Source organism: Anabas testudineus, chromosome 21 (assembly GCF_900324465.2).
Source record: "Anabas testudineus chromosome 21, fAnaTes1.2, whole genome shotgun sequence".
Classification (NCBI taxonomy): Eukaryota; Metazoa; Chordata; class Actinopteri; order Anabantiformes; family Anabantidae; genus Anabas; species Anabas testudineus.
Genome location: NC_046629.1, coordinates 567564 through 582534, shown reverse-complemented (window position 1 = coordinate 582534; position 14971 = coordinate 567564). Strand labels below are relative to the sequence as shown.

Genomic DNA, 14971 nt, shown 5'->3' with positions numbered 1-14971 from the left:
GTCTTTATTTCTGTGTCCGTTGTCCAGTTACCTGATGGTTGACTCATGGAAACCGGAGCTCCTCCTTGTTCGGTGGAACATCACGCCCAGTACTGAAACGTTCCAGATAAGTCTTTTAATTAATAGAAATAAAGTGTAAATAACCATCAGCTATTTCAATGACTCATTTGTAGGTAAAAAATAGTTGAACCACGGTGCCAGCCGAGTCAGCTGATCACGTGATGCACACCACTCCTACAGAGAACTCGTGTGCGAGTGGAGGAGGTCGCCGGTGCACATGCTCTGTGCGCTCAAAACGTGGGAGCGTGAGGATCATCCAGCTCATTTTCAGGATTTTTCAAGGTGACACTGAGCAACTTTCATCCAGTTCTTCTAACCCAGGTGTCCTCATCAGGTGTCACCACAGCGGAACATTTCACTTCTCAAAAAACATCTAAGTACGAGTCTCTGGAGAGTTTACAACCCCACTGCATGCTGGGAAGTCTACATTGGATAATTAACTACATTAATTAACTACATTACAATGAGTTTGCGTTTGTTCGTTATCACTTCAAAGGATCTCAACACAGAACAGCTGGTGTTCAGAAGTCATAGAGTTAAACTGATAAAACATTTAACTATCAGAAAGATCTTTTATACACGATATCCAAACATTACCTGTTTTATTATTTCAGATCTTATTAACAGTATTACTGGTGTCTCCATACGAAGGTTTAACGTTCAACCAGAGGTCGAAACAGTTTCTTACGTCCAGCGACGAGGTGACAGCAGCTGAAAACACTCGAACAGAGGCAGCGTGTGAACAGAGGAATGTCGTCAGTGTGTGAAGGTTGGCTGATAACATCTCTCCAAGAGAAACCATCCCAACAGCCAGCAGGTGTGTGTGACCTCGCACTGATCTGTGATAAAACCTCAAGAGTTTCAGAGGAAAACCACAACAAACAGCAGGTGTGTGTGTGTGTGTGTGTGTGTGTGTGTGAGACAGACACTCGGATTAGATCAGCTACAGCCAGCACACAAAAACCAGGAAGTGCGAATGAATATTCAATATTTAAGAGCTGCACTCAGCAGCACCACTGACGACTGTTATCACTCTATTATCTATCTGTGCTGATACACAGATAGATAATAGATCATTATTTTCTGGTCAATAAAGCTCAAAGCATCCAAATTTTCAGGTTGTGTAAAACTGTAGAAACTGCATCACAGGAAAAGGAGTCAGACAGTTTCAGTTGGAGGCAGCGAGCTGCTGTGTTGAGTCTTGCTTCAGACTGGAGTGTCAGACAGGCTGACGCTGCATCATCCCCGTTAATCTCATCATTATAATATCAGCAGCATCACTGTTCATCACCAGGTTCGAAATACGACATTCCAAACAGATGAGTTGGTGAAATGTTCGCACCACCACCAAATTAGATAAAGGAGTATTTACCTCGATTTCCATTGACTGCTGGTGGTAACAACAGCGTGAGGTTCACCAGCACTAATGGCCTCTGTGCACCGAGTGATGCTGGTGCTGCTTTGATGTCACTGTGGGAGTGTTGAGGCAGGTTCAGGCAGGAAGCTGCTGTCATCGCTCATCTCTCATTTCCCGCTTTTAATACACACTGAAACCACCAGATTGACCTCTGACACACAGGAAAGAAGTAGGAAAGAAGTAAAAAAGAAGAAGTTATTCCAGAAACTCACCATCAGCAGCAGGAAGCTCATCTTGACTGTGGACCGGCCAGGTCCTAAAGCCAGAAGAGGAGGAGGCGGGCGCTCGAGAAAGACGTTCAGAAATCTGGTTTCCAGGCGGAGACTCGGTGACGGGTGGTCTCTGGGCAGAACGTGTCCATCGTGGTTTGTTTACAGCACATTGAGGCCGCCACAGTCACATGATCACAAACCATGGGTTATGTACGTAACCCTGGTTTCCTGAAGAAGAGCAGCGTAACACAACAGAAGGCACAGCAAATGTTTTCCTCTCTGGTGGCAGGTCGTCTAGAAGTTCAGGGTTCTAGTGCTGATCTGGAGATGTTTATTGGACATCAAGTTTTGGTAGCGACACAAATATTCTGATTATTTTTCCATAGTTTCTGAATTTGTGTCTTATCAGATGAAAGCATCTTAAAATGAGAAAATAATGAGTGGATTCATTTTTTAATAGATCTAAATCACAGAGACACACAGTAAGTGTTTCAAATAAAAAGTAACAGCATATTCATCTTTGAAGAAAAGATCACTTTAATACATTAAAGGCTGCAAGTTGCATAAAACACGACTTTTCATTTTTCCTGCAAATATCCAGAACACAGCGACCGATCCTCCTCCCACACTTTACTGTTCACTGCTAATCTCCTAAATAAAACAAACCTTTCACACCTAAACCATCACTTAACAGAATCAGGTAAGAACGTCCAGACTAAAAGAAAAACAAACCTAAAAGCAGTCGAAGCTCCTCTGAACCCGCTCAGTCTGAAAGGTCACAAACCTCTACAGACACAGATAAAGTGCTTAAAAGTCCAACTGAGAGAAGCCGAGGAGCTCCTGTTCCACTTGAAGACGAGCTGTGCGTCATCGGTCGGGTCGATTCAGACGGACACAGTCATGGCAAAACATGTCCTTCACCTAAAGATGACTCAGCGTCTCAATGATTCAACAGAAAACTGATCAGCGCTCTGGTTACTGAGCAAATGAAGCCTAAGATGTTTGGATTTACAGCTTTTCCCAGTTCACAGCATCAAAACCTAAAATACATTTCTGAGATTATGGACTTTTGATTGGAGAAAAAAACGTTTCACACTCTTGGAACTTGTTTTCTAACAAACTGACTCAACCTGCTAAAATTTATCTACCGAGCAGTGACAAAAAGAAGAATTCTGCAATGACAGGATCTTGCTGATTGCTGCTGTGGAGAGCAGCAGCGGTCGCCAGAACCAAGTGGATTATCATCGAATTCACTGAGAGTTGAACTTGGGCTGAGCCATGAGCTGCAGGACACCGTTAAAAACCAAACCTGGCAGCTCGGAGTGGCGTCTTCTTTATCCAAACACCACTGACGATCAGGATCCAGCATCTTTCTGAGAGGAAGAACGAGCTGGACGTTGTGTTGAAACGCTGTTTGAGCCTCAGACGTCTACACACACCGTCAGACTCAGACAAAAACAAAACAACAACTGTGACTCAAATGTGACGTGACGCAGGAGAGGAACGAGCCGCCGCCGCCGTGGTCAGGTGACACCGGTTAACGGACCACCGGCTGGTTTTCATCATCTTCTGTGTGATTCAGTGAATCTGTGTCAAAGCTATAAAACATCTGGAATCTTCCAGTCGTCCGTCCATCAGTTTATTGATCTCTGTGTGTGTGTGTGTGTGTGTTTCCATGGTGACAAGGAGGATGCTGGGGAGAGTCTTTGAATCCAAACAGATTTTGTTATCCGCAAGAAAACCAGGAGTGTCTCTGAAATAACAACACACACACACACACACACACACACACACACACACACACACACACACACACACACACACACACACACACACACACACACACACACACACAGAGTGCGCTAGATGTGGTCACAGGGGGGTGACATCATCCACGCATGGAGACAACATCATCTCTAAAGGCCCAGAGACTTGCGTACAATCTTCTGGGCTAGTTTATAAAACTGCTCACGGTCCTCCCGCCACATTTTAGAGGCGTCGACGTTCGCTCCACTTTCATCGTTAGGCTCTGCGAGGAGACAAGGAGGCAAGGAAAGAGAGAGGGGACAGGGAGGGACAGGAAGAGACAAGGAAAGGAACCACGGTGACAAAGAAGAGGCAAGAGAGAAGAGAGGAAGCAAGAGATGACACAAAAAGTGGAAAGGAGGCAAGAAGAGGGGGCAAAATAGGAGACAAGGAAAGGATACAAGAGTAGACAAGGAGTTGAAACAAGGAGAAGAAACAAATTAAGGGTGCAAGGAGACAAAAGAGGAAACAAGTTGAAAGTTAAAAGTGAATCATGAATTTGTTTCTCACACAGGTGTTCCAACAGGTGTATGAAGTACCTGCCAACATGCTGACCACCGACAGCAGGATCTTCTCCACACTCTGGACCGGACTCCACCTCTCCGCACTGCTCTCATATCCCATCGGATCATCACCCGGGGCGTGGAGGATGGAGATACACACCCGCCCATCAGGATAAACTGGAGGAGGAGGGGGAGGAGTAAGTACTTGATTCCAGACGAGACTTTAGTGAGGAGATTTTAGTGTCTGAATGTCGACTGAACACTGAATTATTGGTTCAGTCATGACATCATCATCGTGACATCACACGTATACAGGTGTTTACCTGTCAGGTGAGGCAGGAAGTCGGAGCCGACCAGCGAATCAACCTGACTTCAACCGTGAATCTTATCAGGGTGTGATAAGCGTTTCCTGTCGCTTCATCTCTGAGCTGCTCTTACTAAGGAATCGAACCATCAACTGTCTTCTTAAGGCCGATAAGTAAAAGATGCACCGAGAGGAACCTTTTAGCTGCAAACACTCATTCCAGGCATCAGGAGGTAACGAGCACAGACCAGTTGACGTCCTAATAATTATCTGGACGTCTGGTTACGGAGGCCGCTCTCGTTTTATATTCAGCTGCTGTTTTCTAACGTCACACACAGAAACATAAATCCGCCTGTTTAAAGGTGAAAAACCTCTTTTAAAAACTGCTCTCAGACAAAAAGCATTTTGTTCTTTGAAATTTGAAAACAGATTTCTAACCTTTTTCCATATGTAATTTATAGTCACTTTGTTTTGAACAGTCAGGACATCTGACACACTTTTTATTTTCTGAAGGTTTAAACCTTTATTTTGGAAATCACTCATTGGTTTTGCAGACAGCTTTTAAATGAACACACGTCTGTGGACGGCTGAGAGCCCGAGCAGCTCTGCTCACTGGTTGTTTTTCCTTGTGTTTCATCTTGATCTGCTGCAGTTTGTTGATGGGAGGATCAGACGATACAGTTACAGCAGGAAGTGCAGTTTAGCTCAGGGCCATGCTGGTGTGTGATGATGATGATGATGGTGATGATGATGATGGGTCAGCAGTGAGCCTCTTGTCCTCTAATCAGTACAGAGCATGCTCAGACCACCGCCTGCTGTGACTTTATCGCTCAGCCTGCAGTCCACTAATCACAGTGCTAATGACAGCACGCTAACGACATGCTACCAGCAGCAGCGGCGTGTCGCGACAGGTCAAATGATGGTCTCAAGTCAAGTTTCTGTTGTTGTCAGCAAACTGCCTCATGTTACCCAACTCGGGTGCTTGGGGTCACACGGCGGATTATGGTTGTTTACATTTGGCTCTTTTAAAAGAAGAATGAATGAATCTGGAGACGTGTCGCCTCGTGCAGCAGCGCGGCTTCAGATTCAGAACTGTCGAACGGAACTAAAGGTCTAAAGGTGTGTTCAGCATTCACAGAAACAAAGAACTCAACAGCCCACTGACAAACGTCCAGGACAGAACAGGACCTGTGGACTTACTGTTGGGGTGAAACATTTCGCAGGTGAACCTCATCTTAGGAGGGCTGAGAGGATAATCAGAGGGAAAACTGAGGACGGCTGGAAACACTCCACCTTCAAAGCACGTGTCCTGAGGACCCCTGAACCACAGAGAGAGAACAGCGTTAAGATTTGTTTGATGTACAAAAATCCACAGCAACACAAAACAAAACTCCAACTGAAAAAGGTTAATAAGGTGAAGAGGTCACTGAGGAGGATGTAGTTCTGTGGAGGAGGTCCTAGACTTTCAGTCCTTCAGCCACCTCTCAACACTTAAGGACAAGGACAAGCGTTATGAATAATGAACGTATAGATGGACATTAGTACTGAAAAAGTTACTACTGATTATTTCCTTTAGGGTGTTTGAACTGTTGTATATTATTTGGAAGGTCCCTGAAGGACACTCAGGAGATCAGTCTGTCAGGTGGTTCCAGGTGTCATTTGAGGGTCCAGTGATCCTTCAGTTGAAGTTTGAAGCGGTTCTTACAGAGATTTTGAAGGAACACAAAGTAAACCAAAGGTCTAAAAGCAGTGTGCCGATTGTCAGAGTTCAGCTGGATGTTTGAATATCATCTGTTATCTGGACTCTAGTCTCTTCCTCTCCTGCTGCGAGCAGATGATCTGATCCGATCATCTCCTGTATCTGCACGTTATCTTTGACTCCACTCTGCTTCACACACGCTCTCGTGGCTGCTGATCTGTAGAGGGTACATGCACTTTTAATCGGGGAAACAACAAACTCTGGATATTAAAACCTGAGCGGTCTGACAACATCTGATGTTCTGCTCATCACTGGACACGAACGCAACAGAAAAGTACAGCGTATTAAGGTGACAAATGATTTGGGTGCATCAGTGTGAGGGACTCTACCTGAAGACGATTAGCAGCGAGGAGCAGCGAGTGAGATCAGTGGATCTGAAAACACTGATTACAACTTTTCAGACACACTCTTATGCCGTGATCTGTATTTCTCAAGGTAATGTATCTAAAGTAGAACGACGACCCTAATCCCATCTCTTTTTCTGCATTTGTGGCCCGTCTAAACTGGACCTCTTGGGGCTCTGGACTATTGAGCAGAGGAGAAGACGTCACTTTGGACTCTGAGGAACTGTAACTACAGGCTTTACTGACTTTTGAAACAGTAGCTAAAAGAAGAATAAAACACCCTGTAACCAAAGAGTTTAGGGCGGTTACACCTGAGGACGGTCCCAGGTAATGATGGGATGATGTCAGTGGGTGGGGACAGGTTGTGGGGGGGTTAGACTGAGCAGGAATGTGGACTGTTGGACTGTGAATGAGCTGCAGGTTAAATTGAAGGGCAGACAGAAGCTGCTGGCACGCTAACAACAACAGGAGGCTCAGTTACACCTGATGATGCTGCCTTCACTGACGTCACAGTCAATGCAGAAAAGCGCTGCCCACAGGAAACTGAAGCGGTGAGTATATTCATCTACATGTTGTACGCGAGGCTCGCTAACTTCTCTGAATCTGAATCATTACATACAGGTGAAGAACGTCATTAATTCTGTGTTTATCCAGCAGCTGTGCAGAGAGAAACTGCTGACTTTGGCTGATGTAGCGTAAATAAGCAGAGCTTCATAATGAAGGGTCGACTTCACTGCAAAATACTGATCTGGGTGTGAGAGCTTATGACAGGATGAGCAGGAGAAGTTGTTTTTGTGAGTGGAAGATGCTGATTATCTGAAGAAAGGAGAGAAAAACTAAGTGTTACTGAGAGTTTGAGGCTGTTTGATGAATTCTGCTCAGTGGATGTCTCTGTCTCACAATAAGACAGAGGAGCAGACTTGTAGCTCCAAGCTTGATTTAGGCTTCTGCATCAAATCTATGTCATCTGACGTGAACCTCTGCAGAAATATAACAGAGTGGTCCACTCAGTAGCATCACAGTCCTCTAACAGCTGTAGACTCTTGTGTGTAATCTGCTGTTCAACATCCGTTAGCTCCGACTCCATCACGATCTGCTCTGTAGCACACTGAAGACACCAGCTCAGCTATAAAACCTCCACTGCTCACTAGTGGTTTGTTGTGTAACTGCAGAGCAACAAACACCAGCGCACAAGTAGAAATGCTCACAGACGGTGCAGATTCAGCTGAAGCAGAAATCAGCTTCGGATGAAACGTGTCAGAATCTTCTTCAGTCTTCACAATCCAACTAGTTCAGAGCCTCGTGATCCTGTGTGGGTCTGATCAGTAACACTGATAAATCCACTGCAAGTCAGGGAAATGAATCTCTCTGAATGTTTAACTGTTGGTCAGAACAAAACTAGGCTGAACTCCAAACACCAAATTAATTAAAGACATTGATGAGAACATTTGTTAATCTGATATAACAGACACATCATGTTTGAACTGAGGCTGCAGCTACAGATGACTTATGCCATTTACTATTTTTATTATGAATCTATCAGTTTTGTTTGTTAGTTGATTAACGTAACAACAAATAACGATAACTCCTGGCAGAAAAGCTGAATACATTAACACATAAATCCATTGTGTACTCACATGATCAGAGCCTCCCACTCAAAGAAGTTCTCCTCATTAGCCGGACCTGCAGGAGCAGATCAAATCTACTTTAGTGTGTCTCAGTGTGTGGACCTGACAGACAGGTGGCCTGGTGTAAATGTGATGATCTGCAGTATCAAACAGACACAGCTCACGTGTCAGTCTCACCTGCAACAATCCCCTCAGGTGGGTTCAGAGTCAGCTCTGAAACACAAAACACACACACAGGTTAACACTGTAGGACCAGGCTGTGACCTCTGACCTTAATCACTGGAGTCTGAAGTTCTGGAAAATGAGAGGAACCCATGTTACATCATAAAACCACATGAATACTGGATCAAACCTGAACCCGAGCTCAGTAAATGTACAGGTTTGAACATTTACTGTTTACATTTGTAAATCAGAACACACGAAACCCGTCAGTTGAGTTGACGATAAGATCACTTTAATCAGTGTGTGTGTCAAAGAAAGAGAGAAATGAGTGTAAACAAACCGAGCTAACAGGCTAACACTAGCACCTGCTAACGCTGGTAAGCTAACTTCACGTTATTTAACACAACAATTAACCACGTTTTCCATTACACTCAACCTAGAACAGCATTAACATTAGCATACAGACATAACTGCAAGTGTTAAAATATGACTAAATACTACTCTAACTGCACCAGATTCCATTTGAAAACTGCCGGAATTATTATCGCACGTAACAAGTCACTGACATGGTGACTGTTCATCCCTTCAGTTTCATAACGTGTTTACAGGTGATGATCTGTTTCTCAGTTTGGAACCACTATTTAATCTGATTATAGTTTACGTTAACTGGATCTCGTAGCTGAATAAACATGTCGCTTTTTCCTGACTCTGTCTCACTGATCTCTACGAAGAAGATTCTGGAGAGCGCTGACGAGCCACACAAACACATTATATAATGGCTCGTTTTCTCATTATAAAGGCTGCTGGGTGTCGACACATGGAGCCGAATTAAGCAGACCATTATTCCTATTAACCTATAAACCGATGTAAGTGGCAATAAGTTGTCTCAAACACCAGTTATGAAACTAAACACTAAACCGGCACATACTGTAATGGAGTTTGGTTCAGAAGGACTCCTGTCGCTCACAGGGCTGTTAGCTTAGCTTGTTTGCTAAACTTACAAGTTGCCCCACTGGCTGAAAGTGGAGTTAGGACACGACTGACCGGTTTACTCACGTTTATACTCAGCCATGAGTCTCTTCAGCGCGGTTCCGGCCATCGTGATTTGATCACGGAGACAAACGGAGGAAATTAAAAACGGATCGAGTTCGTTTTTTACTCCGAACGAATCTGTCGCCACAGCTGTGCGAGCTGCGCATGCTCAGCTCTGTGGCTAGTTTCAGTGTGTGGACAGCGCCTCCTGGTGGCAGCAGCAGGGTACTGCTAGTACTACTACTAGTACTACTACTAGTACTACTGCTGCTAGTACTACTGCTAGCACTACTGCTAGTACTACTACTACTAGTACTACTACTAGCACTACTGCTAGCACTACTATTAGCACTACTGCTAGTACTACTACTGCTAGTACTACTGCTAGCACTACTGCTAGTACTACTGCTAGTACTACTACTGCTAGTACTACTGCTAGCACTACTGCTAGTACTACTACTACTAGTACTACTACTAGCACTACTGCTAGCACTACTACTAGCACTACTGCTAGTACTACTACTGCTAGTACTACTGCTAGCACTACTGCTAGTACTACTGCTAGTACTACTGCTGCTAGCACTACTGCTAGTACTACTACTACTAGTACTACTACTAGCACTACTGCTAGCACTACTACTAGCACTACTGCTAGTACTACTACTGCTAGTACTACTGCTAGTAGTGCTAGTAGTGGAAGTAGTATTAGCAGTAGTAGTGATATTATGTCATTGATGTACACAGTGCATGCTCCTAGAAGTACAATCCAAGCAGACAGCAGAGGACGATGGGACCACAGCAGAGTTCATGGAGGACGAATGGGTGAAGAGGCTCAGAGACGCCTGAACGTTGTCATCACACTGAACCAGGTTTCGTTGTGGACTAGATCTATGTTTTTCTAAGCAGCCAATTAAGACGTTTTATTCATATTTTACTGATTATTATGTTCAAATACATCAGCTGCACGTTAAAAAACAAATGACTCAGTATTGAGTGGTTGAAATACAATAATAATCTAAAAATCCAGTCTGGTACTATGGAAGTTTAAAATTTAGTGGTTAATATGTGTAAAGTCCTGTTGAATTATGTTTATTATATTTTCCTTTACATTTTATAACCATAATCAGTTTTTCTGATGACCAGCCCTCTGGCAGCTCAGCAGCCGCCTCACTTGTTGCTGGAGGAGGATCCTAGACTATAAAACACCTGGACTACTTCAAGCTGACGCCTTGTTACCCAGCGTGGAATAAAGAAGCCCAGGTGAGCTCAACAGGAACAAAAGAAAGGACCTGAGCAGTTTTTCGTTTTTCAGAAGCCTCATTAATTCCATAGTTTGTTGGTCGTCATGGAGACAAACGATGGAGGTGCTCGGCCGTTCTCATCACAGACACTGGACATTTGAGCCTTTTGGATCTAGACCAACATGTGAAAAAGGTTGCGAGCAGCTGGAGAACAGTGTTCGGATCATTGGATCCGCAGGTCACATGGGTGTAAATGAAATAAATCAGGGTTCGGACTTCGAGAACTCCCCACAGACCACCAGTTTCCTACCAGGCACCAACCTGTGGATCATCTGACAGATCTTCACTGAGGAACTTGGGAGACCAGCTCCAGTTTCAGATCCAGACGGTGCTGGTCAATCAAGCAGACGTTGTGTCCATAGAAGAGGAAGAGAACATGAGACTAACACATGCTCACAGTACATGGTCAGTTTCATTTACAGCTTTTTAAAACCTTTTCGTGTTTCACAGAGAACGTGGTGCTGGGACAGGGGCTGGAGGACTGTCTCCGACTGACCCAGGACCAGAACTCTCGGTCCAGGTTGTGTCAAATGAAAAACTCAATAAGATAAAAGTCAGAGGTCACAGCAATCATCAGCTCTGTCCTGAGAGGACCGGACTCTGTGGACTGTGCTGGTCTCGGTGATCCCATCAGCTCAGCTGTTCTTCATCACGTCGTCGAGCAGAAACCTCTCATCTTTCTAAATATTGAATACGACAGAATCGATCTCCACATGAAATGAATAAATCAACGTTTCTATGACTCGATGTGCTCTGTTAAAGCAGGGAGCACAGTTAAACCCCTCAGCTCCAGTTTTAGTGGAGATGAACTTAAAGTTAATGACACACGACAGCAGCAGGTTGGTGATCAACATTTATTTGGTATCTGTGAGTAACTACAGTCGTAGTGTCGTCTGCAGTTCGTCAAACTGATAGATACTTATAAAAATTACTACATCCATCTGATACCAAACTAATCAGTGTCCGCTGCTCGTTTAGTATGAGAGGGAAACAAAGATCTCAGAGGAGACATGATAATATTGTACTTATGAATCTGTGCATTAAATAAGTGTAAAGATAAAACAGGCGCTGACACACACACAAACACACCTGTGAACACGATTCTTTGGTTTCTGTTGAATCAGCCTTTAAATAACTGGATTAAAGCAGCTGGAATGTGGCAAAAACTGTTCAGAAATTTGCCTTCGGCGTCGGCGCCGACACGTTTAAATCTCGTCTGGTTCTTCACACTCTCAGCAGCAGCTCTATTCAAACCCAGCTTCTTTACTGTGTCTTTGAGTTTTCTGCTGCAGAAAACCCAGACGGTCATTGAACGTGTCGCCGCGTTGCGTTCAGGCCAACAACGTAAGGCAGAGGTGCTGTTAGCTGGAAGGTGTCGTTGAAGTCCGAAACAAACAGGACAGAAGAAAAGTGAGGAGGGAGACGGAAGCTACAGGTGACGGTCGTCTGAGCCTTGTACTCGCAGAGCCGGGTCACACTCTGACGTGAAACCTGATTACCCAGAACCCCTGTGTGATGACGTAACATGTGGATTAGGGTCGAACTGGGTCAGCAGGCGTTTTAAACTGTGTACGACTGTTTCATCCACCCGTGGAGTCTTTAGCTGCCCGGAGCTTCTGGTGACCCAACTCTGTGAGTACAAGGCTCTGCTCGTTTCTTCTTCTTCAGCTGGACCCCACAGGGATCAGGTCTAGGTCACATCCAGTATATCTGCAGCACCTACAGTGTGTTAATGTTGATTAAAAAACCGATACTGGACTCCATATTCCCAAACCCACAAACCCCATCTACCGTAGATTCGGTACATTCACTGCGTCTCCTTGTGATTGGACTGATGTGCACGTTCAGGGACTCTGTGCCAGTTTCACTACTTCATTACTTTTTCTGTGTGAACATTCAAAAAGCCAAATGTTCCATTGACGGTTCTGAACACAGGTGACAAGGTTCCTCTAACGAATCATTACTAATCAGCTGATAACAGGGAAGCTGACAGAGGTTTTTCCTCTGCAGGAAGTGAATGTGTCCGTGATGTGAAAACGCTGGAGCTCAGAAACACTCGACCAGGAGCTGTGGGTATCGGGTCTGACGGGTGCTGAACGAGCGGTGACCACTTCATCCTCTGTGGGAGTCCAGACTGCCTTATTCCTCCTCCTCCTCCTCCTCCTCTTCCTCTCCAGCCATCACCTCCACCAGCAGCTCGGCAGTGCACGTGGCCTCCCCCAGACTGTTGACGGCCTTCACCGTGTACTTGGCGTCATCGTCACCTGATACCTGCGGGTTCACACCACAAAGTGTCATTATTCAGGACGTTTAACTGAACCACGGTCCTCCAAAGGTTCACACTGAGTGTTTATATATTTATATAAATGACCTTTAATTCAAAGGTCACGTCTTTTTGTACCGTTCTGGAGGAACGTGTAAGAACGTGTGATTCACCTTAAATATCAGAATCTCAAACAGGTTTGACCTCTGACCTCTGAAATGACCAGACTGCAGTTTCCGTCTTCATCGTAGTCGATCTGGAAGTGTCGGGTCTCTTTGATGGGCTGGTCGTCTTTGTACCACACCACCTCGGGGTCCGGGTAGCCTGGACACACACAGCTGAGGGTCAGTTTTCACTCACCGGCTAAAAGCAAAGTAACGTTTTCACCTACGATACTAAAGGTTCAGGAGTGAAATGTGTGGCTGTGAATCAGTCGGCAGGGACGTCGTCTACAAACACCACAGGTGGTGGTTCAATTCCTGATTCCCAGTCACATGTCAAAGTGTTTTTGAACAAGACCCTGAACCCTTCAGGTGCTAATAATTACTGAAGTATCATCATCCCATCCTGCCACAGGTAGGAGCAAAGAGTGAGATTCAGAAATACCTGGAAACATCTAGTCCATCATAAACGTGAGTAAAGGTCACTGCCTGATATTACACAGACCACAGGTAGGACAGGTAGGACAGGTGAGGAGGTACCTTCTATCTTACAGTCAAAGCGAGCGGCACTGCCCTCCACCACTTCCACGTCTTTGATGACTGCGCTGAAACTGGGTTTACACTCGGTCTTCTGCTCGTACTCCAAACACTCCAGGAACTGGTTGTCCTCTGCACACACACACACACACACACACACACACACACACACACACACACACTTTTCAGTCAGTCCTCCTGCTCTACTCTCTTATACTCTCTTCCACTGTGTTCTAATGTGTCGACCGTCGGTGTTGCTCTGACCTTCGGTCGGAGACCCCTTCTTGGCGCTGACTCCGGCCATCATGGCCATGGACGACAGTCGACCGATGGCTCGAACAGCGTGACCCGTTTTCTGCCACAGAAGAAGAAACAGATGAAACGTGACCCCCAACATTTACTCAAGTACAAACGTGCAGTACTTTATTTACTTTTTATGCCACTTTTTACTTCCACTCACTACATGTATCTGAGGCTTTAGTGACTTTATACTTTGAACCATCAGTTCAAACCACACTGAAGCGTGTTCTCAATCATTTGTTACGATTCCTCCCTTCGCCCCTGTCACGTTGGTTTTGGTTTTGTCACTTGTTCTCACCCTATTCCCCTGTCACTAGTTAGTTAGTTAGCTAGTTGGACTTCATCTCGTTTGTTTGTTGGATTTCCCTGGACTTCATTCCACAAGATGACACGTCCACACCAGGTTTGTTTGTTCGTGAGTTTGTATTTTTGTCTGCATTAGTTTTTCATTGTTACTTTGTATTTCTAATTAGTTAGTTCATTTAGTGTTTGTGCTTCGTTTTTGTTTTGTGATAGTTTGTTGGTTTATAGTTTGTTCATTATTTTTTGTTGGTACATTGTGTTGTTGAGTTAGTATATTAGTTAGTATTGTATCTGCCTCAGCAGTTCTTTTTTATTTGGTACTTTGTATGTTCGATCTGTGTGTTTAGTTTACGTTTTTTTCCGCACTATAAGGCGCACCTTCAATGAATGGCCTATTTTAAAACTTTTTTCATATATAAGGCGCACCGCATTATAAGGCGCATAGAGTAGACACTACAGTAGAGGCTGGGGTTACGTTACGCAACCCTTAGATGGAGCTGCGCTGAAGGGAATGTCAACAAAACAGTCAGATAGGTCGGTCAAACTTTATTAATAGATTACAAACCAGTGTTCAGACAACTCCGTTCACTCCCAAAATGAATAAACAGCTGTTTTATCATTTTCCCCGAGGTAAAGTCAGTGACGTAGAATTTTCGTGACACAGTTTGTCTTTGTCCATGTTGATGATGTGCTCTGGCCGTGTCATGCCTTTCAGTTCAAGTGATAAATGAATAACAATAAGTTGTGACAAAGGCAGCTAAAAGGTATTATAGTATTGTTCTTAAAATTTGTCAGAGTGAGAGTTGTGTATTTTAGTTGATCTTTGTTAAGATAATTAGTTGCAGAGTGAGCGCTCTTTCCACTCTCTGTTCAATAGAA

The 14971-nt window shown here is 44.5% G+C and overlaps 2 protein-coding genes across 5 annotated transcripts in view; both read right to left on the bottom strand.

The window, feature by feature from the left end:
* Nucleotides 1-2202: 2202 nt before the first annotated feature.
* ube2g2 (ubiquitin-conjugating enzyme E2G 2 (UBC7 homolog, yeast)) lies at nt 2203-9399 on the bottom strand. Of its 2 annotated transcripts, XM_026376593.1 has the most exons (7): nt 9252-9399; nt 8211-8246; nt 8043-8088; nt 5503-5621; nt 4035-4175; nt 3565-3718; nt 2203-3427 (listed from the first exon to the last, which is right to left on the bottom strand). In XM_026376593.1, exons 1-6 carry the CDS (start codon nt 9292-9294, stop codon nt 3606-3608), a joined length of 498 nt encoding a protein of 165 aa, XP_026232378.1. In that variant the 5' UTR covers nt 9295-9399; the 3' UTR covers nt 2203-3427; nt 3565-3605. The 2 variants fall into 2 exon arrangements, with proteins under 2 accessions (XP_026232378.1, XP_026232377.1); XM_026376592.1 differs by having other exon boundaries at nt 2203-3718.
* A 1969-nt stretch (nt 9400-11368) lies between these two features.
* Nucleotides 11369-14971, bottom strand: part of LOC113173198 (myosin light chain kinase, smooth muscle) — a 44068-nt gene continuing 40465 nt past the window's right edge. For all 3 annotated transcript variants that reach the window (XM_026376582.2, XM_026376583.2, XM_026376584.1), the window contains 4 exons: nt 13754-13844; nt 13493-13621; nt 13003-13115; nt 11369-12799 (listed from right to left, as the gene is read on the bottom strand). In XM_026376582.2, coding sequence (XP_026232367.1) covers nt 12668-12799; nt 13003-13115; nt 13493-13621; nt 13754-13844 — 465 coding nt within the window. In that variant the 3' untranslated portion in view covers nt 11369-12667. The remainder of the gene's footprint in view (nt 12800-13002; nt 13116-13492; nt 13622-13753; nt 13845-14971) is intronic.

What these genes read in the sequence shown, in the direction of transcription:
- ube2g2 (XM_026376592.1), bottom strand. Translation starts at nt 9,294, where the DNA reads ATGGCCGGAACCGCGCTGAAGAGACTCATGGCTGAGTATAAAC. An exon ending in ACTCATGGCTGAGTATAAAC is followed by an intron (nt 8,247 to 9,251) that starts GTGAGTAAACCG and finishes TTTGTGTTTCAG; the next exon opens with AGCTGACTCTGAACCCACCT. An exon ending in ACCTGAGGGGATTGTTGCAG is followed by an intron (nt 8,089 to 8,210) that starts GTGAGACTGACA and finishes CTGCTCCTGCAG; the next exon opens with GTCCGGCTAATGAGGAGAAC.